Raw genomic sequence first — 26,098 nt, forward strand, 5'->3', positions numbered from 1 at the left:
CTTGCACCCAACAATCTGAGAGTATATGCACTGTTTGGTAAATGAGAAACAAGTATTATATCCTTTAGGGTGCACAGCAGACCTCAACAAATAGAAATTATATCTTCCCGCTAGAGCCAAATCTTTGTGTATCAAGGAGAAGAAAATAATTTCATCAGAATCAGCACAGAACAAATAAAAGGTGAAGTTTCATGTAAAATCAATCAGCATTGTGGAATAATGTTCTTGCTAAGAAGAAAGACTTTCTGCTTTTTTGGACTAGCTGCATTACTGCCTAACCTCTCTTGAGAATTATAATCAAGAACTCACTGTTCTTGGATACGAAACCCCAAGTGAGAACAGATTTTCCACACATGAACCCAAGAGAGGACTTGTGTCTAGAATATATAAAGAATTACTATAAATCAAATAAAGGTGATGAATTGTAGACAATGCAAAAACACCTAAACACCTGACAAGTAGATATTAAAATTGATAATGGGAGGAAAATAAGTATTCGATACTGTTAGTTACCTGGAAAAGTTCCATTATCCATCCACTGGGTGGATAATATAGAACATTCAGACTAGTAAGTGCTAGTGAGGATATGCCGGGCTTTGTACTGCTGGTGGGATTATATACATTATTACATCTACTTCGGGGAAAATAATACGCAGTGCCTTCTAACTTGGAGCATATATCATATGCTTATGTGTTTATGGCCATGAAAGGATATCCCAGTAGTGTTCATTCCAGGTCCGTTCATACTATACCAAACCTGAAAACAATGTCATTTCACAGCAGACGGATTGTACCATATTCATAGAGTGGAATCCTTTATGGCAACGAGGATGAGGCAATGGGCATGAAAGAGTCCATGTACACAAATCTATTCGTAGGAAGACAAGACAAATCTTTGGCAATAGGCCTACCGAAGAGTGGCTGATCCTTGGTCAGGATGTGGAGTATGGTTGCTAACAGTGAAGAGGAAACATTAGGAGTGCTGACAATGTTTTATGTGCTGGCTTCTACTACGTATAAGTTTGAGTTGTACATCCAGCAATTTGTTCATTGTTTTATTTCTAGAGATTCAAGGAAGGTATTTAAAGTTGTGTCTTTTCTATTTACTTAAAGGAGGAACGTATGTTGTATAAAAGTCAAACGGAATTGAAATGCAAATACTTTATGAAGTTTTGAAGTAAAACCAATCTCAGTCCAAATGTTTCATATTAGTGAAGACAAAAATAAACTTAAAAATTAAATATTGAAAAAGTTTTGAGTGACACATGTTTCCCAAAACAACTCTCTGTGCTTTTCTAAGAAACTGACCTTCTGGAAAGGGGGCATCTGAATGCTTTGGGAATGTCATTTTGTACATCTTCTATGGTTTACTGCATGTAGAGTTCAGACTCAATTATGCACATCCCTGGAAAGTCACTGCTGCCCTAATTCCAGGCTGTTCTACGAAGAAGAGGCCCTTTCAGATCCACTGCTTTGGTAACTGGTATTTCTCTTTTTGATGGCTCACCAAATCAATGATTGGTGCCCACTGTGGTGGCACATGCCAGTAGAGGTTGCTGATAAAACAATGACTGTAGATAATCCATCCTTCTGTGTCTATTGTTAAAAGTGACATTTCCATTAAACGTAAGAATCTCCTATTTTAATACAGACTAGGACACTGGGCCATTGAGTTGTTCTTTAGATCATTTATATTCAATCTGAACCAGAGAAAAAAGGAAAGAAGGGAAACTATATGTTTATAGAAATGATGAAAGAAATAAGATACTCATCTCATTTTAAAATTAAATCGAGACTTAAAAACCTCCGCGGATACCTTTGTATTTCTTTCATGAATTTCAGAGGCACAGTGTACTATGAAGGTTCTAACTCTGCAGCCAACAGTCTATCTTGTTCATGACAAGTGATTCAAGCTTCCGAAATATCCATGATTTAAAAAAAATACCCAATTGTCCAGCATTTGGTTTAGGTAGGAATACATGTAGACGGCTGCGTCCATATATAAGATGGAGCTGTCCCCCAAACCTTGGAGAGCGAGATAGAATGGGAACACGTGTTCGAAGATTGTCATCACAATCAAAGAAGAGAAGCACAACACAGCTATTTGTAATTGCTCTATTTATTAATACGTGTATCACAAATGTTCACAATATCAATGCATTCTTGTTGGCATGCTAGACAGAGGCATTATTTTTAAGATCTTTTAAAAATATGTTGACCTTTGTTTCCCTTCCACACTCACTTTTAAATTGATCTGATGAGGTCCTCAAAGTCTATAATGTCAATGCAAGAAAGAAAATAACATACGGAAAGAAAAGGCAAAATAATAGGAATTAGTTGGGGCAAATCAAAAGTAGTGTCTTTGCCTTCCAGGGAAGTAACAACACAACCTTGTAACAGGATCTCTCCACACCCACCTCTTGGAACAATGAGCAAGGCGGCAGCTAATACTTAGCACTTTCTGCCATGCAGGCCACATGCTGTTTTCTCCTCAAGAATCCCTCCCACTGTGTCTCCTCTAATGTGCTAGACAGCCTAAAGAAGGTAGGAAAGAATCCCAGGAAAGGGAAAACCAAACCAAATCAGATTAAGCCAGAAAGAAAAGATAATTACCATCTGCATTATCTACAGAAAAGTGTGTGGCATTCTTGGACCACAGTGAGGGGCTGACTGAAGCCTCCCCTACTACATGCAGGGCCACAGGGGCCAGTGAGGATGTGATAACCAGTCACCTACAGTTGGACCAAGTACATGTGAGGGAGCTGGCACTTCACAGGGCCTTAGGGCGGGGTTCACTATGACTAGCTGCAGGGGGCCTGGCTACACTGTGTGGCACAACAGGGCTTCACAAGATGGACACTACGCATGACGTGGGCTGAAAGGTAGGTAGGAGCATCGACTGGGTAGGAGTGTCAGTTGCACATGGGGGAGGGTTGTGGAGAGCGGGTGGTGGGAGCAGGGCAGGGGTAGTATGTACTGTGCTCTAACGTTCTTGGGAAGTCTTTCAGATTGCGGCAGTTCCTTTTTTAAAAACAGGCCTCTTATTCCAAAGTTCTTGAAAGACTAAGAGAAAAGAGAAAGAGAAAGAGAAGCCACGTGAGGTGAGGGATTCCACATCCCTAACAGCCTGCCCCAAAAGGTGCAAGGTAAAGCGCGAGTGTTCCCACGTTTTCCCAATGGCATCCATGCGACCTCCTCCCCGGCCTATGAAAATGAGGTTTCTACATGTGGACACCACCACCAGGCAGTTCAGTGGCTGGCCTGCCCACTTCAAGGGGAGTGTGGGCACTAAAGGGGAAAATTCCCAGATCCAACCCTCCCCACTCACACTCACCTTCTCTTTACACCATCTCGTACTGATTGGCAGTGATGAACCGGGACAGACAGCAGGCCAGCAGCATGCCAATCAACTGTTATCAAGGAGAACAAGTGAGAAAGAAGAATCTCAAGTCACAAAGCCATCCCCTGTTTCCAACTGTAGACATACTTGAAATTAAGTCTGGATATCTAGCAAGCGCATCTACCTAGCAACACGAAGAGTTGCCCCGATGTAAGTGTATACCCAGACATGACTTTTAGTAAATCGAAATTTTCTTATTCAGAAAGGGCAAAGGTCAGGGCTGAAGAACAAATCAGATTTGAATTATAGGATTAAAGTTTGAGGTAGTTTAAGGACTGGTATGGGATCAATAGGAAGTTCTGAAATTGGCTACAAGTCCAGAAGTAGATCACCCTGGCCACTTCAGAACAACTTCCGATGCCAACATTTATTAAAATATGACCACACGGTGAGATTAATGTAAGAAGTAATTAAATGACATAAATTTTTTGTGTGATATTAACTGGAAGGCTAATATGCTTTGAATTATTTGGAAAGCTAAATATATTTGGCAGATTTTTCAACACAGTATGATACTCTGGTTATCCTTGGCTGACAGAATACTGGTTCTTTCCTTGAGACAAGAATAGAGACATTATTCTTGACTGGGTCCATTTGCCAGTAAGATAATGAAGTCACCACGTATAAGAGGTGGGTGGGGACAGGGGAGTGAGAAAGCAGCTTTAAATTCAATCATGTAGCTATCACTGGTCTACATAGGCTCACACACGTTCAGGGACCACTTCCAATTTTTCAGGGGCAAAACAGAAACCCCTCCCAGTTTGCCCCACCACTTCCATAGAGCACCCTGGTTCCTACCCTTCTTTGGGCCTTGGATTAGCCTGTGGCACAGGTAACTCTATGAGAAATGAATCTGACAGTATGAAGATACCCTTAGTCACATCACATCTTTCTTCATTCATTAGTAACCAGTAGTTTTATAAACCCAGAGGATCAGCATTCTTTGGAGAGATGCTCCATGGAAAACTGGAGTCCAGAGGCCATTTTCCTTTGGCTAATGGTGCCTTTACAAAACTGGCTATGCTTTGCTGTTTTTTTAGATAGTAGGGATCTCTAAAGAGAGTCTGGGGCAGGGCAATAGTATCCACATCACCTGTGATTTTATCAGAAATGAGTGTTTTCAGGTCCCCCCACTGACCTGTGAACCAGCCACCGAGGTACAGTTCAGCAAATGGGGTTTCCATAAGTCACAGAGGGAGAATCACTTTGCAGTCTACCTCATCGCCCTCATCTGATAGCTGACAGACTTGTGGCTCTTCGTGTGTGCTCTGTTGCTCAGGAATACCTGTACTGTATTCACCTGCCTCTTAGCTGACCTTGCAGGCTCCGATCCTGCCTCTGTTAAAAACCTTAAACTATGCTGTGAAATGTGCACACAATAACCTCAGTCAGGTATAAGGCATCCATTACCTTATTAGAACCTATTGAAGCTGTGGCCTCTGTCACTCCACGCCACAAAGTACACATTGTCATACACTTACTGCAGAGTGGCCGAAGGTATCATGGCTGTACCATTCAGATTATGTTGCCCACTGAGAACCAAAATTCCTCCAGGAGTGCAAGAACCTTTAAACTTATAGCATGCCCATTCTAAGGGACTGTAATTTTCCAAGATCAGCAAATTCTAGAATATATTTCACAGTGTGAACAATTGTATTCCATTAATAAATAAATAAAAACATTGAGTGTATATAACAAACTCAGGCATAATAACATATTCATTGTCTTTACTACAATTCTTTGTAATATTTTAATTTCAACTTTCCACATAAGAAAATGTGTTTAATAGTTTCAACTATCTTCCTCAAACTAAACACGTAATCTTTCCAAAATTTATGGTGCATCCATGTTGTATTTGAGAACAGTCTTAACTTGTTCTGCCCTGTATACAGAAAAGGGAGACGAGGCACTTTAAGGTTCTACTATAGAATTACTGGCACAGACTCAATCATCCCGTCTGATTCTGGGCCCTAAGGAAGGTCATGGAAGGAGGTGGGAGATCAAGAGATGGATTTGTAGGAATGGGCTCTGTATCTTCTTTGGTAAATATCTTTTGTCTTTGAATTAAGAGACTTAATCTCTTTCCTAACAAAGAAAGAAGGAGAGTGAGAAGAAGAGAGAGAGAAGGAGACATGGAAAGATAGAGAATCAAGAATGCACATCTAGCAACTTTACCTTGCTCTTTCCCACCCACTCTCTTGCCCGTATCCCCTCTCTTCCGGCCCAAGCTCCCTCTTGAAGATGGCACCTATCAAAATCATAGGGTGAAACAGGTGTGGTGGCTCAGGTAGGAGGGATGCCTCAAACTGAGTTTAGCCTGGATTATACGGATTATACAGGAAGTTACCGGAGCGTCTGTGATCAACAGTGAGATTGTCTCTTCCCAAAGAAAGGGAAAGGAACATCTCAGCAATGCACTGTGAGTCAATGAAGAAAACTGGATTCAGAAGAGTTTGCCCTGCACCTTTATACCACCTTCACTATCTGATTCAATAGGTGGGCAGAATGCCAGTCTCTCACAACAGTGTGTGGGGAGAGGGCAAGAAGCTGAGGAAAAGTGAAAGGGAGAAAGGGACACTGAGAGGGAAGAAGAGAGAAGCAGGGAGGATGGCCTTCACTTAGTAGAGCCTGTTACATTATAGGAGAGCCAAGGCATATCACCTTCCTTTATATCAACCAGCATCCATGAGGCTCGGCTCTGAAATATCTGACTGACTTTTGTAAAAACAACAATAACAGCAACATAAAACAAAACGAAAAACAAAATCATAAAAGCCAACCAACCAACCAACCAACCAACCAATAAAACCTCAAGCTCTTCCTACCCTCTCACATACCTACCCAGGACCATGTGGGCATATTCTTAGGTGAGAAGCTTCATCTATGAGAGCTCAGGCTCGCTGAGGTATTCTCCTCATGTGTTGTGTCAGCAGTGTGTCACCTTATTTCTCTAGGGAAGTCATGAAGGAAGACTTCAGGGGTGTCTCTCTCTCTCTCTCTCTCTCTCTCTCTCTCTCTCTCTCTCTCTTTCTGTGTGTGTGTGTGTGTGTGTGTGTGTGTGTGTGTGTGTGTGTACATACCCAAGTGCCAACCATACTGCCATGTTTCTGTTTTTAACAGTCTGTGTTGAGGAACCTATGTGCTCAAGGCTGTCATGTGTATCCTATACATTTGCATGAGCCACAAAGGTGTGGGATCTGCAAAATTGTCCCTAGGCCATTACAGAGATGTTGCTAAGTATTATTACTGAAGTGTTGCAGCAATTGAGAGAAAGTTCAGGGCAGTAACTGCCTTTCGAATGTCTCTGGAGACTAAGGTAATTGTACTGTCTGTGACCCGATTAGGGTTTGTCTGTGTTGGAGGGGGGGGGGCTCTAATTCAGTCAATGATGGAGAAAGCGATAGAAGTCTGTTTAAGGAGGATTTGAAACTGAAACACAAGAGACACTCAAAGTGACTGACTTCACATGCTCTCAGGAGATGACATGTTACCCAAGTTTTGGTAACTACCAGAAGAAAAGCACTTCACCATCTCTAACACTAAACCCTGCTTGACAGAGACACACAATAGCAAGTTAAGGATCTATTCCCTGGTCTAAGTAAGGGCCACATAAGTAATAACCTACTAAACTACAAAGTTATAATTTAGGGACTTTTCTTTGAAGTTCATGTTTCAATAAAAACTCCCCAGGAACAAGCTGGAATAAAGCAAACCTACATTTGAGCAGAACACCCGATGGGGAAAGAGATAGACTTTGAGATGTCCTCTATAGAAATAGAATTTTGGAGCCATTAGGCTTTCTATGAAAAATCTGTCAGTATGAAAAAAATCTGACTTAAACCTAAAATATTTATTAAGCTGCTAAGTATACATGTCATTTCTTGTACTCATAAACTAGTATAACAAGGATATATCATTGTTCCACAGATTAGGAGGATCTATAAAACAGGACATTAGCGGCTATAGGCAGGCTAAATTTTAGATTTAGTTTAAATGTGATGTGTTCCATCCTTTAATACATTTAGCTTACTTAATTGGTATAATTATATCTCCCAATGGTTTGTAAAAGGTTTATGGAGATAAAGAGATGGAAAGTTTAATACACAAGAATTAAGGTTCCTCTTCAGAAGCAGGATATTGAAATCCAAAGTTTAAAGTAATGTTCACAAGATGAAGATTGTTGTTATACATAATCCAAAGAAACTAAGAAAGAACAAAAAAGAGAAAGACAGAGACAGGTCAACCAGGAAAGAGCCTCCCTCAAATCTGGATCATCCAGTTGATGTTTAGAGTTGTTTAAGTTAAAATAAAGCCAGCACCTTCTTCGGTTACCCCCCCCCCCATTTGACCTGTGAAGAAATGAGTTGTTTTACTGAAGGTAGTCATTAGTTGAACTGTAACTGATACTCCCTTGACAGAAAAACTTCATTTAAGTTGAAAAAGAAAAATCAATAAACAGATGACCTAAGGCCTAATGAGCAAGGATCTCTGACCTCATCTATCAACCTTCCCCAGAGCACTGAAAGATAGGCTGGAAACTGGAGGCCAGGGAGGCAAACCAGAGTGGGATGCTAGACGCGAGGCTATACTAGGCATAATCATTTGAGTACCTGGGAGAATGCGATTCCAAATGCCACTCCAGCAATGATCCCCATGTTAGTCTCCATAAAACTGGTCACCAGATCATAACAGCCCTAAAAAGAAAATATTGGTAAGTCAAACCAACCAACCAAGCAAGCAACCATCAAACCAAAGAATTCAAACATACAAAAATGTATAGAGGATAGTACAATGAGCCCACACAGGACAATTTTCCTAATACTATAATTAATATATATTTCCCCAAGATTATAATTAATATATTAATTAATGCTAAAATTAAAATGTTGTTGAGGTAGACTTTATTTTATCAACCTAGTCAAGAGAGGAAACTCCTACTTCTTTTGTATCCCCCCACTACACAAAAATAGGCAAAAGCTGACTGTTACTAGTAAATCCCTTACTTTTAGATCAAACAGCAGGACTACAAGTGTGATTGTGTGCATGTGTACATGCATGTGCGTGTGTGTGTTTAAATGTACATTTATTTTTTTTTTGGTTCTTTTTTTTTTTTTTTTTTTTTTTCGGAGCTGGGGACCGAACCCAAGGCCTTGCACTTCCTAGGCAAGCGCTCTAACCACTGAGCTAAATCCCCAACCCCTAAATGTACATTTATATGGAACTAACCAAATCAACCTATTTCTGAGTTGACTTATTCAGCTAAGAATAAATGGCCTTTTCCAGTAAAGAACTCCAACTTGAATATACAAATTATGCAAAATGAAGATATTTAATAAACAGAATCAAAGTAATCCTTGTTTATCTGGACTGTCACTCTAAGTCATAATAACATCCAAACAACTACTCCCACTGTCTTTCATTTTTAAATTCCAATTTTGTTTAACAAAGTTCATAGTGTATGAAACGTCTGCTGATACACTTGGCTCTAAATCATCTTCATCTTCAAAGTATCTTTACAGAGAGAGGGCGCATAAATTTGGAGCAGCGCTCTAACATGGCTTCAATGCAATTTACGAACCAAATGCCTTCCTATCTGATGTAAATATGAAGGTAAGTGCATGCTGGATCATGGGTCACTTGTAGGATTTGGTTTTTCCAGTAGAAGCTTGCCTAGCTCACTGTTACTAAGGACACGATACGTCGCAGCAGTTTCCAAAAGGTAGCAGGAGAGAAACACATGGGTTAGGAAGGTTTCAATAAGCAGGAAGACAAGTAGCCACTCAAACACTTTCCCACATGGTGTTTCTCTAAGCTGGCCATCATCACAGCCCTTTGCCCATAGTGATGGCCAAGTGGGAGAATGGGCTTCAAATCTTCAACATTACATTGACCCAACATAAAAACACAAGCCTGATAATCCCAACAGAGAGGAGCCACAGGGGCCATTTTCTCATTCTGTAAACTAGTTGGCAGAGATGTTAATGCTGGCCCTCATCGTGTTTTCTGCACTCAAGCCAAGTATGTGTTTCTAAAAGTATGAGTGCTACTGTTTTACGGGGAGGAGTTTTGTTTGTGTTTCTCCCATGAGAGGCCCGGAACACAGGGTTTTCCACATACTAGGGAAGCTCTCTATCACCGAGCCACATCTCAGTGCCATTTTTGGACATTTTAAGAGTAACTTTATTTTTGATATGCTCATGTCAATCAGGAGGAGAAATCTCAAACACAAGTAACTGCCTGGCATGAGTACAACTGTGGCAGAAATAGTTCTCCCTGTTACAGCGTGTAGTTCTTGAATGGCTAGCACAGATCTTGTGAGAAAGGCCAAACTGCAGGTTCTATCCGAGACTTGCAGAACCAGCATCTGCCACGTGCTTGGGATATTCCTTTTTGATTTTTTTGGTGAATTTGAGTGCATTTTAACAATCTCTCCAGGTATTTCATATGTCCTTTAAGGCTTGAGAAGTATTCTTTTGTAAAACATAGTTATCTAGATCTACTACAAATAAGAAAAGAAACTAATACATCCTATCAGTAATAGAGTAAACCAAAACGAGAAGAGGAGAATGATTTAAAAAAAAATGTTTTCCATCCTTGAATTTATTTTCTCTATTACTCATCAGTCAGCCCTAAAGCCTACTCTCCAAGTTTCTGCACAACTCTATAGATACAAGAATTGCTTTGGTACTACAACTACAGGTCATGTTTGCATTCACCCTTAAGTCGTGCACTAAAGCATGATCTTATCTACCCACAACCATCTCTCTCAATTTCCTAATATGAAAGCCTGGTTGTCAAGCATGAGATAAATCTACAGTTCTGCTAGGTCTCCTAGGAAACACTGAGAAACAGAGCGGTAAATTTCCTCACCCTTTTGGTGTGTCTAAATCTACAGTCACCAGTGGGAAAGTGTCTGCAAGTGGCAGCCTTTAACTATTTGGAGGAGAAGGCAAGTCCCAGAAAGGTTCCGAAGGCATCACTGTCACTGCCAAGCAGGGCCAGTCCTTCCTCTGTTCTTAGAAACTGGACAAGAAATTCCTAGGGTAGAGGCTCAGCCAGTGCAATCAGCTAAATGAACCTGCAGGCACTTCATCATCTCCCCAGCAAAAGAAAAATAAATCCTGCACCCTAAACCAAGCAATCAATCCCCTGTTCACACCTCCTCCTGCCTGCACTCCACCCCAAATCTGTATAATGTAGGTTCCATGGGTCACTGAGTAAAAGTCAAACTTCATCTTTCTGTATTATCACAGGGTAGGGTTCAAAATACATGATCACAACACATTAATGTGTACGTGTGTGCGCCTGTATGTGGGTTTTTTTTTTAATCTCTATTAACTTGAGTGTTTCTTATTTACATTTCGATTATTATTCCCCTTCCTGGTTTCCCGGCCAACATCCCCCTAACTCCTCCTCTTCCCCTTCTCTATGGGTTTTCCTCCCCATCCTCCCCCCATTACCACCCTCACGTTCACTGGGGGTTCAGTCTTGGCAGGACCAAGGGCTTCGCCTTCCACTGGTGCCCTTACTAGGATATTCATTGCTACCTATGAGGTTGGAGCCCAGGGTCAGTCCATGTATAGTCTTTGGGTAGTGGCTTAGTCCCTGGAAGCTCTGGTTGGTTGGCATTGTTGTTCATATGAGGTCTCGAGCCCCTTCAAGCTTTCAGACCTTTCTCTGATTCCTTTAACAGGGGTCCCGACCTCAGTTCAGTATGATTGCTGCTGGCATTCGCCTATGTATTTGCTGTATTCTGGGTGTGTCTCTCAGGAGAGATCTATATCCGGTTCCTGTCAGCCTGCACTTCTTTGCTTCATCCATCTTATCTAATTGGATGGCTGTATATGTATGGGCCACATGTGGGGCAGGCTCTGAATGTGTGTTCCTTCTGTGTCTGTTTTAATCTTTGCCTCCCTATTCCCTGCCAAGGGTTTTCTTGTTCCCCTTTTAAAGAAGGAGTGAAGCATTCGCATTTTGGTCATCCTTCTTGAGTTTCATGTGTTCTGTGCATCTAGGGCAATTCAAGCATTTGGGCTAATATCCACTTATCAATGAGTGCATACCATGTGTGTTTTTCTGTGATTGGATTTCCTCACTCAGGATGATATTTTCCAGTTCCCTCCATTTGCCTATGAATTTCATAAAGTCATTGTTTTTGATAGCTGAGTAATATTCCATTGTGTAGATGTACCACATTTTCTGTATCCATTCCTCTATGGAAGGACATCAGGGTTCTTTCCAGCTTCTGGCTATTATAAATAAGGCTGCTATGAACATAGAGGAGCATGTGTCTTTGTTATATGTTGGGGCATCTTTTGGGTATATGCCCAAGAGAGGTATAGCTGGGTCCTCAGGTAGATCAATGTATATGGGTTTTTACATGAGTTGTGCCCGTGGAGTCCAGAAGACGATATCAGATCCCCTGGACCTGGAGTTATAGGCAGATCTGAGCCTGCCAGCCTCAGTGCTGGGAACTGAATTCCTGAATTCTCTTAAGCTCTGAGCCATCTCTGTGGCCCCCACACTTTTTTTCAGATGCTAACAGAAGCTATTTCCTCTGAGGACCTGTTGCATCCTTTCTAGGAACATTGCTGAGGTCATATTTGCATCAAATTAATACTTATAGGGTCTGTAGTGTGTGCCTGACATTATGCTTCCAATAACTTATTTCACTCATTCCTCATATTAATTGTTAAATTTATTTATTTTTATGTATATGTGCAATCTGTCTTCAGACACACCAGAAGAGGGAACCTGATACCATTATAGATGATTGTGAGCCACCATGTGGGTGCTGCGAACTGAACCTTTAGGAAGAGTGATCAGTGTTCTTAATCCTTGAGCCATCTCTCTAGCTCCTCTTAAATTAATTCTAAAAATTAAGAATTATTATTATCTACATTTTACCTATGAGAAAAGCAAACCCTGAGAAAGGTTAAGCAACTTCAACACGATCCTATAATCAACACATGCCTGATTCAGAACTGTCTCTAGTCTCTGAATTCAGATTTCTGGGTCCTTAAATTTCCCAAAACAGAATGTTTATATTTAAAAAAAAGTTTATATTTAACAAAAATTGGATGGGGTTGCTTTTACCAGCCCCATGAACCAAAGCACTCACTGTTACAGATCCCAATATAAAATGGGTAAAATACAGAAATGATCTCATAATATTCTAATCTTGAGAGAACAGCTATCATCTCTTTATTAAGTGCATGGCCCATATAACACAGAACTGGGGAGATATTAGAAGAAGAGTAGAGAAGAGAAGAGAAGAGAGGAGAAGAGAAGAGAAGAGAAGAGAAGAGAAGAGAAGAGAAGAGAAGAGAAGAGAAGAGAAGAGAAGAGAATTAAGGACAATCTCAATAGTATATTCTGTTCCTTTGTTTCTCAAATCATAGTTTATATAGGGCATTTCTTTAAATGTTTAAGAATGTTGATAGCATCTATGCACAGCTGTAGCACACAGCTGTAACATGTCTTTATTGTATTCTCTGTAAAGTGTAATACAGAATTGATTTCCCTTCTCTCTGACTACTGGAAGTTCATTCTCCCTTTCTCCCTATGAGCTGATGTCTATATCTCCTTCCACCATCATTTTTTCTGCTCCCCTTTTTGGGAATCTGGATTTTGACAGTGAGTTGAATTTCAGTTGTTCATTTCTTTTCCTACCCCAGTGAACTCCCCAAAATAAAGGCCACACTCCTAGCAGAAGCAGATGCTGTCTGTCAACTCTACTCCCTTCTTCCTACCAAAGACTGGCACCCAGCTGTGAATAATTTCATGTTTCGATGGTATATTAAGTAGAAGAAAGGCGCCTAGAAAGAAAAAAAGAAAACATTCTCTGTCTGACACAGGCATCGAGGTTAACAGGAACCATTTGCTAAACCTACATAGCTGTGCCTGGTGGAGGCTTGCTGTGGGAGAGCCACAAGAGACCAATTGGAGGCAGAGCTTCTTCCTCTTTCAGAAGTGAGCAGCCTCAAGGGCTTCTCCTAGGCGAGCAAACACCACAAAGGAAGCTCAACTCCCTCTGAGACTACCTTCTCTAATCTATTTGTCTTAATTTCACAAAAGTAACAAAATCCTCCTGAACACACATCACCTGCCTGTCCCATTAGGGCTGGGAGGAAGATGTACCTTTTGGTTAACTTTGGTGGCAGCCACAGTCAGATTGTGCAGATCCAGCGGATTACAATCAGTTTCGTTCATGCAGCAACTGGGGGGAATACCATGTTCCAGGAAGTAGGGGCTGCTGCTCCAGTTGGTGTAGTTCTGCACGCCACAGCAGCTCAGCTGTTAACAAGAAAATAAAAGAATGCAAGAGTGTTTGAGCAAATGCTGTGACCTCTACCCCTGAAGCTTCTATGAGAAAAGCATCAAGCTGGGCAGTGGTAGCACACCCCTTTAACCCCAGCCCTCAGAAGGCAGAGGTGGGAAGATAGTCAGGGATACAGAGAGAGCAAGAGGGAACACAAAACATCAGCCAGGCTCCCAATATGGCATATATACCTTTGGTGTGGAATAATCAACCTAAGATGTACTATCAATCATCTTTGGTGCCCATTTGAACTCTGAGAAGAAAATTGTGGCTACATTACACTTTCTTTCTTATGACCTCCCCAAGTAGAGTAATATGTCTCTGACCTTGCTAAACATCACAATCATGTAAGAGTGCTTGGAAACATGCAGATGTAACATTAGTTACACCCAGAATACTGATAGAACATTAATGGTTTCTAAGAGTTCTCCACTGAACCTATGATAGTAAGTAAAGAAATAGCTTAGAGAAAATGATTTCAATGTGGGGTGGAAAGCTGATATTGGTAAACTACAGCCTACTACCTGCCTCATTTATTATATATATATATATATATTATTAACTTGAGTATTTCTTATATACATTTCGAGTGTTATTCCCTTTCCCGGTTTCCGGGCAAACATCCCCCTCCCGCCTCCCCTTCTTTATGGGTGTTCACCTCCCCATCCTCCCCCCATTGCCGCCCTCCCCCCAACAATCTAGTTCACTGGGGGTTCAGTCTTAGCAGGACCCGGGGCTTCCCCTTCCACTGGTGCTCTTACTAGGATATTCATTGCTACCTATGAGGTCAGAGTCCAGGGTCAGTCCATGTATAGTCTTTAGGTAGTGGCTTAGTCCCTGGAAGATCTGGTTGCTTCCTGCCTCATTTATTAAAGGTGTTCTTAGTAAAGAACTAGTCATGCCATATGTTTTTGTATTGCCTATTGCCCATGGCTCCTTTTGTGCTATGGTGGAACAGTTGGTTGCAACACAGAGTATAAGACCCTCCCCATAGCCTAAAATATTATCGATATCCCCCCTTTATAAAAAGTTTTCTGATATTTCACATAGAGAATATGAGAGCAAATGAGACAAAAAGTTCTGTTTGGTAAAACCTGAGTGAAAGGAAAAAATTTTAAATTGCCCCCTAGACAAAAGTTGAAGCCAAAAGCAGGCCCTGGAACTGCCTGTTCCAGAAACTAGCTGATCACAGAAAGAGTAATTGCACCAGCTGGTTCAGCCACTTTGTTCCAGGAACTAGCTAACCATAACAGCAGCTGACCATAATAGCAGCTGACCATAGCAGCAGGAACTGGTTAACCATAAAGTTAGATTAAAATCTTAAAGAACAATCACAAGAAACATGAGGTTCTTCCTTGTGATTCGGTATGGTTTTTCCTTTAAATACCCCTTCTCCCAACCATTCCAGGTCGAGCTCCTCTACCCCTGTGTGGGATACGAGTCTCAACCCCAGTGCACTGGTTTCTGTCATCCCTATCAATAAACCTCTTGTTGATTGCATCAAGATCGGTCTCTCGTGAGTTCTTGAGGGGTTGTGTCATCCTGAGACTTGAGTGAGGGTCTCCCCGCTCTGGGGATCTTTCAATGAACATATAGTTTTTGACTTTCCAAAAAGTCTGAAATGTTATCAAAATAAAATTGAAAATCTTACAGTTTTTACTTTTTTAATTTTATGAAGTGTAAATATAATTATATCATTCTCCCTTTTGCAGACTATACCTGACAGGTTCTCAGTTTCCTTTTGGTCCATTTCCATCTTTAGTACACTGGCCCAAGTAGATGCTGCTCACCAATTCTAAAGAGCCAGCATTCAGGAATCAGCTGTTAGCTAGATTGACACACACCCACTACCTCCATCCTTTCCAATGGTTCAGCTTTTAAGGGCAAGGGGTATTGCTGACAGGTTCAGGTTCTGACCAATACAAGACACAAAGGAGCATGTGTCTTCTTGACGCTAACTTCCTAGAAAAACCAAAGCCTGGGCAAAGGCTTGGAACCAACTCTTGAAAACAGAACTGTACCAAGCATTCAAGAATGAGAATCAACGGTATATGCAACTGGTCTAACCTACCTACCTACCAAGCCTAGAGGATTAAGCCCAGAATTGTACATGCCCGCTTTATACCCGTCTCCTTCCCTGAAACTTACGCTGCGCTGCACATGGTCCACTGCCCGGCTCCTTTCATCTTTGCCGTTGTAGTTCTGCATGGCATCCGTGTAAGTCCTCAGGAAGGTGTCCTTGATCTACAGAAGATAAGGGGGAATGTATATCCAGTCCACTGTGGCCAACTCTGACTCAGATTCCTACCAGTTTCCACCCCAGCACCATTTCTTTTGAAATTTTCTCAGTTGATGGTGACTAGGGAGAGAAAGCCCTGTTTTCTAAGACAAAGGAGCTGAGAAAATTCACCAAAGGTTTAACTAGGTGAGGGATTTAAAAACAAAATGGGAACCAGGCCTGTCAGATGGCTCACTGAAGTGGCTGGGTAGGTTCTAAAAGGGCTATAAAGGTGACTGACTGGCCAATCATCAGGCATGAATGTTCTAGTTATTTTTCTTTTAATTATTCATGGCAAACTTCCTTTCTATAACATTCTTTGACTTATGGAGACAGAATGGTAATAGACCAGACACCAGCGTGATGTGAAGATTAAGGTATTGGCCCCAAACTGACCTCTATTCTACCATGTAGGAGTGGGACAAAAGCCATCTTTCACTTAACTGTAATTACTGAGGCCAAAATAAAAGAGTCTAAAGGACAGGGTTTTCTTGTTAGTAAAAAGTTAATGAAACCCTTTCTCCTTGTCAGTGAATGTATTTGCCCTTCGGATCATTTTCCAGTTCCATCCCTTTGAAATCTGGGCTAAGTGAGGTGTTAGGTATACTACTAGGCCATGAGGCTTATGGCAAAAACTAAAGCCTGATTTATGTAATGCCTCTGAATTAGGAGAGCAGAAAGTAGCAATAATTATCTGGTGGCAGCCTCCAAGATAAATATGCTAACTCTCCCAAGCAAGGATATTCCTTACTAAATTCTGGAAGCAATGCCCACTGGATAGTTATAAGAGATAAAGAGACACTACCTGTGAGGCACTACGCTACAAGCCAAAGTGGCTACCATAGCCAACTCTGTCACGTCACTTCACTCGTAAGTTCTCAGGGCGGGGGCGTTATATATAGAATAGGCCTTGTGTCACCCTGAGGACACAGGCTTAAGAAACAAGACCGTGGCTGCCCTGAAGGCAGTCCAGGCTTCTTTAAAACATAGTCCAAGTAAATGGTATCAATGACACTGTTACCCAGTGAGTTTCACCACTTGGCCAAAGTCAACTTTTATTTTGTAATCAGGGTGAGATTGCAATCCCTAGTGAATATAATGAAAAGGGAGAAGAGGACTTCTGGTTTTCACATATGTACTGAGGCCTTCCAGCAGGGCTGTTGAGGCCACCACTTCATCCCGTTTCTCTCAGCTCACTGCAAGAATGGGCAGTCTAACTAGAGGCAGCATCCATGAGCACCAGGTTCTAGAAGTTAGCTTTGGCATTTGGAATACTACCCACAGTCAAGGGCAAAATCAGGGCAGTGGGGAAAGGAACGGGACATCCACAAGCTAAGCTCTCCGGGATGATAGCTCTGCAGGGCAAAAACAGAGCCTGAGACAGGCTGCCCGGCACTCAAGAGCCACAGCCACACTCCTCAGTGCATTCACTGTCTATGATGTTCTGTTTTCCACCACCACACACCTATCTGTTACGGCTTTCTTGCTCTTTATGTGCTATAAGAATGGATTAACAGGCAAGACAATTAGCTCCGCTTGCTTCTAGTGTCATTTTTTTTTGAAGAGCACGCAATGCTTTGTGGAAAAAGCTACTTTCAAAGGAGTGTTTAATCCATATTAGAAGTCACTGCTTTCAAAGAGAGGAGAATCATTTTACCAAAGAGCTACTGAGAAAAGTGAGGATCAACATTGAAGGTGAAAAAAGTTTGGGGAAGTTCCTGGTTAGCCTGCATGCACCGTTTACACATGCCATTCATTTCCAAAATTCCTCTTCACACAGACTGAGTCTTCCCTCCCCGAGTATACTCACCTCATGACGAAACACAAATCCAGAAATGCCAGCAACCAGCTCAGCCAGGAACACCAGGGACAGGAACATGGCATACTAAAAATGAAGTGAACGAGGAGAAAGTCACAAGGCAGGATTAAGAGGAGGGCTTTTCAGGGCTGGGAAGATAGCTCATGAGTTAAGAGCACAGACTGCTCTTGTAGAGGACCCAAGTTCAGCTCACAGCAGTAATGTCAGGCAATTCACAATTGCCCATTGTTCCGGTTCCAAGGGCATCCAATGCCTCTGGCCTCGGTGGGCACCTGTACTCGTGTGTATATACCCACCCCCACAGACACAGACACATGGATAGAGAGGTAAAAGGAGAGGGCAAGAGAGACAGACAGACGCATAGTTAAGATGGCTTCTTTAGAGTGAGCATCTTTCTGCCAGGGGCAATTTGACAAGTCCATATTATCACTAGTGCAAATTCAGAAATATAAATACTCTTGCTAGAATTTCACATGTGAATATCCTCATAGAAAACTGTCATTTTAATATGTACAAACATTTTGGGGGTACAGATGCTAAGGAGACTTCAACTGATACTGTGTCCATCAGCACAGATCAGTCAGGAGAAACAGGAAAGGGTCATGTACTCCAAAGTGTTGTCTACTTTCAACATGAAAATATTTAATTTAGAAAACTGTTTCCTCTAGAATTCTCACCGGACATTGCCCAGTCTACAAGGCTTTTCAAGCAACTTCTTAGAGGTGAGCTAGAACCTGCAAACTGAATCCTCTTTTTACCGTCTTTTTTAATGCCTGCCATCGAACCCAAGGCCGTCAGTGCTACACCACTGAGCTGCCACCCCAGCTCACTGCTCTATTTTGTAATTGTTCCAATTATTGGGAAGACTTCATTGCCTCTGCCCGCAGGTCTTCCTACTTCCAATTTCTACCCGCCAGTAGCGGTTCTGCTTTAGAAAGGGAAAGGGCCGAAGCTTAATTCTATACATTAGCCCTTTGTATGTGTGAGCATGACCAGGAAGCAATGCTGTGCAGCTAGCTGCTTTGCATTTGTGCACACTTCTCCATTTTTTTTAACCACATCTCATAGTAAATGACTACACATCCATTTGATTCAGAAGTGCCCCCTGTCATCTGTCGTTAAAGGCCAGAGTGTGTATAGCACGGTGTGCTTCCTCATTTTGCTGCCTATCTCTGAACAGATTCAGGACGATCCCGTGCCCACCAACACTGCACATCACATCCTACAAGGGATTTCTAAGCTGGTTTGAGACTGGCACAGGGCATCTTGCCAAGAAGACATTAATCGTTCATTGGAATCAATGGCCACTGCTTTGCCAATTTACCTCAGGAAGCCGGGACTCTGTTTACTGTGCCAGGCTGTGTTTGCGGTGGTTTTTCCCACAGGGAGGTTTAAAGGGTGGATTAGTTAAGAGTCTAGTGTAAAATTAAAATCAATAAATATTAAAGCCTTTTTTGTGACTTCAAGAAGGGCTACTTAAGTGTCATGTGACTTTACTGTTTTATAAAACTAACTGAGAAAGCACGTTACGCTGAGATGGACTTACCAGTTTCAGCATCCATGGGCTACCACGGCACGTAGCAAAGCATCCAAAGAGGCCAAAGACCACAATGGTGGTGCCGGTCCCAATGAGCACGTAGGGAGCATTTGTGGAGTTCTCCGCAATAAGGGAGATGTAGGTTCCCAAAGTCAGCTTTCCCCAGACTCCAACAGCCAACAGGATCGCCCCTGTGATCTGCAAAAGGGAGAGAAGAGAACATGACACTATTGCCAAAAGAGGTGAGAATGGAGATGATCTCAGTTCCTCCGCTGTTGCTATGAAAAGAGACCACAACAAAGGCAACTTAAAAAGATTTTGGGGGCTTGCAGTTCCAGAGGGAGTACATGCCCATCATGGTGGGGAGCATGGAGGCAGGTGGGGAGGCACAGTGCTGTAACAGAAGCAGTGAACCTGCATCCTGATCCACAAGTATAGGCAAAGAGGGAGAGCTAACTGGGAATGATGTGGTATTTTGCAACCTCGAAGCCCACCCCCAAGGACACACCTCTTCCAACAATGCCACGCCTCCCCATCCTTCCCAAACAGGTTCACCAACAGAGGGAGTACAAATATAGCATTCACATATATGAGCCCGTGGGGGCCATTTCCAATCAAACTACCACAGACACAGAGCAATATGGCCATACTTTAAGATCCAAGCTTCCACGAGTAAGGTGCATTTGCTGAAGGCTTCACCCTCAACATCAAAAAACGTTAGAGACCATTAGCCAAAACTTGTCACCCAGCAAATACGCTTTGATAGTATACAAATTATATCTTCCCCTTACATAGTTGTTATATTAATTGAAAATCGAGTTAATAAAGGACATTTTTTTTAAAAAGCTGCTTAAGAACATCTTAAGAGACTTCTGAGAGGCACGCCTCCAATGTGTGTGACTGAGCTAGGCGTGACCCCAGAAAAAATGCTGGCTCATTTCATCAATGGCATGTAAGGGTAGAGTCGGTTTTATGGCCATCTTCTACAACATTTTAAGAACGAGGATATTCTTCTTGTCCGTTATCATCAAAGTCTCTATAAAGAAAATATTCTAGACAGTTTTGAATCCCCATTGATGTGCCGCCTACAATACCTTATTCATTATAAAGCGCCAGAAGGGTCTGAATATCTCTTGGTATTGTTTATAATGCTATTTGTCAAATATCATCAATCATTCCAATTGAAATCTTTATAACATGCCTAAACTCTAGCCCTGTGCATTTATCAGGCCCTTACCCAAGGTAGTGGGATCAGGGCTGTGTGTTAGCCCTTACTCTCCATTCCCTGCAGACCCCAGGCCTCAGCAATTGTGGCTGGTGAAGGCACGTGTTGGTTTGTGTCCTCACCATCCCACAGTTGCTGTATCCTTTGATTCACTTGCAGCTTGATGACATATTCAGAAGTAACTGTTTTCCAATTGCTGCCACTTTTGGAACTGAGGCTTAAGTGCTTCCTTAGTTTTGTCCTAGCCTACAGTTCAATGTTCCCTATTAAAGATCTCAGATTTCTAGTCAGTCTATCCAAAATAAGTGCAAGATATGAAACTAGAGAAAAACAGCACACACACACACACACACACACACACACACACACACACGATAAATTGCTTTTTGAAAGAAAAGGCATAGGCAAAAGGGAGCCTTAACATTGTATGCTGTCGAATTAGTCTTTGTTTGAACTTTGATAAAACACATATGAGATTTGTTATGGTAACTCCCTTTGTCTTGCCCCAATAGCCTATTTTGTAGAACTATCACTGTGCATGCCAGACTTAAGTGTTACATGTGAAAAGGGTGAAGAAATAATGCAGACTCGAGGAGAAAGCATTTGATGCTAATTGTGAGGAAAGGGGCCCAGCAGAGGCTTCCTGCCAATGGGTATGAGCGGCTTCAGTAAATTCAAACCAATAATGCAGATGTTGCCGAGAGCTTCCCATCCTCTGCTGACACCTGGTGGCTATTTTTTAAAAAGCACCTTCTCTGAACAGTTCCCTTTGCCATACTCGGCCGGATAGAAATCTAACAGTATCTTTACCCAGTAGAATCAAGTATCACGTTACCAGGGGTAAAAACAGGCTGTGTTGGTAAAATAAGATGTCCACCACCAACCTTCCACCCTTAAATTAGCTACAAAGAATTCCACAGTGATTGAATTCTAAGATGTTCTAAGACAAGTGCAAGAGTGCAAGGCCTAGGTATGTCACACATGACAGCTGACATGTGGAGAGAGAGAGAAAGAGAGAGAGAGAGAGAGAGAGAGAGAGAGAGAGAGAGAGAGAGAGAGGCAGAGGCAGAGGCAGAGGCAGAGGCAGACAGATGGAGACAGACAGACAGACAGACAGACAGAGATAGAAAGAGAATGTGACAGAGACTAAGGAGGACATGTCAGAGACAGGTCTTAACTTTCCAGTACGTTATTTTGGGCACAGTTTAATACCACCAGCTGCTACTAATAGAGACTCTGAAACCAGGCCAAATAAAACTGTAATAGTAGCACTAGCAGAGGTATACTGGTGCTGGGGAGGTTAGCTCAGTCACACAGTCCAGCATGAATGAAAGTCTACGTTCAATATTTAGTACAGGAAGAAAAAAAAACCCAAAACATTAGATCAGACTGAGAAAAGCTTTGAAAAACTAGCATATGTTGCTTTAAAATTTCAATGGAAGAAAGTCATGGAGAGGTTTGGCCATATGCCACAGTGTTCCCAAAGGCTCCTGGAAGAGCCTTGCCAGGCTTCGTTTTAATCAGGAAGTAGATATTTGGGAAGCGGGCAGGAGACATTAAGTGATTCTCTTTGTTCCACTCAGGTCATTCCAGGTAATACTGGTAGGCTCCTTGCCAATCCTGCGCCATCCTGATTTTCCTCAGGAGTCCAGAGCCTTCTTGCTCTGTCAGTGCACAGACCATAGATCTGACCAACCTGCTCTAGCTGTACACTTGGTGTATCAGATTTGCATGGGAAAGAGCAAAGTCCTCATATCATCATTCCAACACCCTAACACGTAGCTTGGGAGCTCCACCTTCTAAATGAACATGCCCGATCATTTTAATGATGATCTCAGTTTATCTTCAGCATATTACCAACTAAAGGACAACTGAAGAGCAGCGATGGGGAATGAAGCCATAGAGGCCTAAGGTACAGCTAAGAGGCCTGTCCGAAGAAGCTGTATGAAATAGAAGGCTCTGCATCTAAGCACTGATCAAAAGAAACATCAAAGCCACAGTAGCCAGTTCACATTTTATGGGGAATCCGCGGCTCGACCATCGCAGAGCTTCACAGGCTGGTTTTCTTGATGACTACACACAGACATACCGTAGACTCGCCTTCCACTCCCATGCCTCTGCAACTCTGAAAAAATATAATGTGGAAAGTCTATGGCAATTATTAGCAGGTAAAATCTAGATCCCTCAGGTTTTAGATTTAAGAGGAAAAGTAGGCAAGAGAGTATTCCTGTCCTGAATTCTTAGGGGAATGTGTTTGCAGAAGGGAGACTAGAGGGTCATGTTTTCTGCAGCATCACCGACATAGTTCTGGAGAGTACCGAAAGGGTCAGGCTGGCAGAGAAACCAGAAGCCTCTGGTATCTTCTGGTTTTTTTTTAAACTCTGAGAATAGTATGTGCCTATTATATTTACAATTTTGCTTTTTTATTAGTACTTATTTGTCTATGCACCCTGTACAGTAAAATGGACTAAGAATTTTAATGTATAATGGGGTTCTAGTAGACTTGGGAAGCCACGGGAGGATAGGCAAGGAAAATGGACTCAATATTAGAGTTCCAGACTTAGGGGCTTGGAGACAGGGCTCGCGGGTTCTGTTAGTCATGTGGCCTTTGGCAAATCACCGAAGCTTTCTTGGCCTTGGTTCTCTCTCCAGTAAGATCAGGAGGCAGAAAAATGTGCACCTTCTTTGGGCCCCTTTCCTTCTGTTTTGTCTTATTCCGATGTGTTAATTTTTGTTTTATTTTATTTTATTATTCTAATCTATTAGAAGCCTCATTATTTTTACTGACAGATAGAGAGAGGGTAGATCTGGATGGGGAGGAAGATGGGGAAGAAATGGGAGGAGTAAAGGGAAGGGAAATTATAATAAGTATATATTAGGTGAGAGAACGAAACCTATTTTCAGAAAAAGAAAAAAAAATAAGTTAAGACCAAGGCAACTATTTTGTAGGTTGCTAACTTCATTTGCTGAGGACCTTCACTAACAGAGCTCTGGATATAACTTGGAGGAGTGAACTGAAAACATGGGAGAGCAAACATGGGGAGCTCATCGTGAGCTGTATGGCATGAGCTGTACCGCACGGTTCTTATTTTCATTAGGAAGCACTGGTGGCTACTTCCAAAGGTTGAAAAGCGGCTTTAGGCTTTTGACTTAACACTCCTAGAGAGTGGATCATTCTTCTTCAACTGTCCAGAAACCCTTGAAAGTAGGAACCAAGCATCCCAGAGCACAAGACTATTCAGAATGAGCTCACACCTCTGGCTTCCTTATGACCTAGATACAGAAATAGAAATCATACAGGTGAACTAGTAATTGGAGACAGCAAAGCCACTTAGAGGAGATTTTATGTACTTAGAAACCAGGACCAGCTGTAGTAGTTAAGAGTGGGAGAGGCTTAATGTTGGGGGAATTTCCTCTATGCTACCGCTCCCTCAGGAAGCTCCTAGGCTGATCACACTTGTTTTTAGAACTCTGTTAGTGCAATTTAACTCACAAAGAGGCCACATGACTATTGCAGTGTTAAAAGGCTTACAGCAATTGGAAGGGAGCAAACCTCCCCTGAAGGAAGAGTTGTAGAAGAAACCACTTCCCGGGCTCATGGAACTGACCTTGTGAGAAGTTGGTGGCCCAAACCCCACATGAGCAAGAAAAAGAGACTTAAAAAAAAAGATCTCATTAAACAAGTGCATGACCAAGAGCTACAATGATCTTAATATGCATTGAAAACTTCCCTAACCACATGTTTATCCCATTCTGTATTATTGTGTACACACCAGGGATTTAAAGAGTCATGTGAAGGAGAATAAAGCCTTTTGCTTCTTTGTAGCACCCAACGTCTCAGCCACTTCCTGTGTCTGATTTTCCAAGACAATATGTCATTCATTCTGTCCTACTATCCATTCAGCAAAACCACTGCTTTGATTCTGAGTCCAAATTTTCAACTTGACAATCAGTCACTGGTGCCTATAGTACAATGTCCCTCTGGGGCCCATAACGAGGATTTGACAAATACAGTGTGTCTTAGCAATGCTCTCCTCGTGGGCTGCATCCTTATGAGCTATCAGATGGGAATAAGCCTGAATAAACTCATCTCAACAATTATTCCATATGAATATGAATCTAATCAATAATCTGTGACAGAGTAGCATGCATGTTATGATTATGTCATTCAACACATTGTTGTTATGGGGTCTCATTATTTCCAAAAGGGATATTGTGTTTTGCATAGTTTTTTGATAGAATTATCATCTCCAACTCACAAAAATAAAACTGTATCTGAATAGATATGGTATATATATGTGTGTGTGTATATATATATATATATGTGTGTGTGTGTGTGTGTGTGTGTGTGTGTGTATATATATATATATATATATATATATATATATGAGAACCCAAACAGTAGTCAGTTACCACACTCTGTGTGACTATATATTGGGAGTGTGTTGGAGGGGGGAGCTATGTGGGATGCGAACTTCATGTCCCCTTTAAAACAAACCTAGGGCTGGGGATGAATACTTTCAGAAAAGGCTCAACTATTAAAAGAGGTTCATACAAGACAAAGGAAATACATGTGCAGGATTCCAAGCAAGATTCTCATGAAAAACAACAAAAACAACACCCCCCAAATAACAGTGAGGTAGAGTTTTCCCTTAACTCTCTCCTGAGATAACATAAGGAAGATAAAAGTGCTCTGGTGATTGAAATAAGTTTCCCTCAGCACTCATAGGTCCACATTGCACACATGTGTGATAAAACCACCAAGGAAGATGTCTAGTCCTGCAGTGGATGACAATACTTCAATAATAAATAAACACTTATGGCATCGTGATCCCACAAGATTATACTGCTGTGCCATGTGGCCTTCAAGGTTTACATATACTTGTTCTGATAATCACACTGTGTAAAATACCCAGCGATGCGTTCATTTCTCAGTATATATCCCAGTGAAGTGATGGTGTAGGCTAAGTATATTTCTCAGTATATATCCCAGTGTGGATGGTGTAGGCTAAGTTCACACATTTAGTACTCTCTCTCCCACTGGCAGGCTCCCACTCTCCTCGGTGGTAGACCCTAGTCTCTGAGTCTACCCTTGTCCCCATACTCCATTCTCAGCAAAGCAGTAAGGGAGAATCCAATGAGCCCCGTATCCAACAATCCCACTCCTCTGCTCAAGATGCTCCCATGGTGTCTCATCTTCTAGAAAAAGAGCCAACATTCTTCTCTATCTAGGAAGGGGCTGTTTGACCTGCAGCCTTCCCTGGTTAATCTTGTGACCTGCTCCTGTTTCCAGTCTCTCCAGATCTAATCTTAACCACCTTCAGGTTCCCTGCTTCATCCTCTCCACATTTGCTACCTCTTCCGTAAGATTTTTGAGATCTCCGATTTCTTCAAGTTTTTGCTCAATGAGTTCTTCCTTAACAGTCATAATTAAAACTAAAGCCTTCTCTTCAGTAAGGCTTCTGTTTGTTTGTTTGTTTGTTTGTTTGTTTGTTTGTTTGTTTTTTAAACTCTGGAC

General features: G+C 41.8%; 1 protein-coding gene across 1 annotated transcript in view; it reads right to left on the reverse strand.

Moving 5' to 3' along the window:
* Positions 1-2,101: 2,101 nt before the first annotated feature.
* The window catches only part of Tspan7 (tetraspanin 7), a 100,686-nt gene continuing 76,689 nt past the window's right edge, over positions 2,102-26,098 (reverse strand). Inside the window, exons 2-8 of the mRNA XM_032890365.1 lie at positions 19,365-19,553; positions 17,810-17,884; positions 15,870-15,965; positions 13,541-13,696; positions 8,011-8,094; positions 3,335-3,410; positions 2,102-3,063 (exon numbers count right to left, since the gene is read on the reverse strand). Of these exons, the coding sequence (XP_032746256.1) occupies positions 3,342-3,410; positions 8,011-8,094; positions 13,541-13,696; positions 15,870-15,965; positions 17,810-17,884; positions 19,365-19,553 (669 nt within the window). The 3' untranslated portion in view covers positions 2,102-3,063; positions 3,335-3,341. The remainder of the gene's footprint in view (positions 3,064-3,334; positions 3,411-8,010; positions 8,095-13,540; positions 13,697-15,869; positions 15,966-17,809; positions 17,885-19,364; positions 19,554-26,098) is intronic.

This window comes from Rattus rattus, chromosome X (assembly GCF_011064425.1).
Source record: "Rattus rattus isolate New Zealand chromosome X, Rrattus_CSIRO_v1, whole genome shotgun sequence".
Taxonomy (NCBI): domain Eukaryota; kingdom Metazoa; phylum Chordata; class Mammalia; order Rodentia; family Muridae; genus Rattus; species Rattus rattus.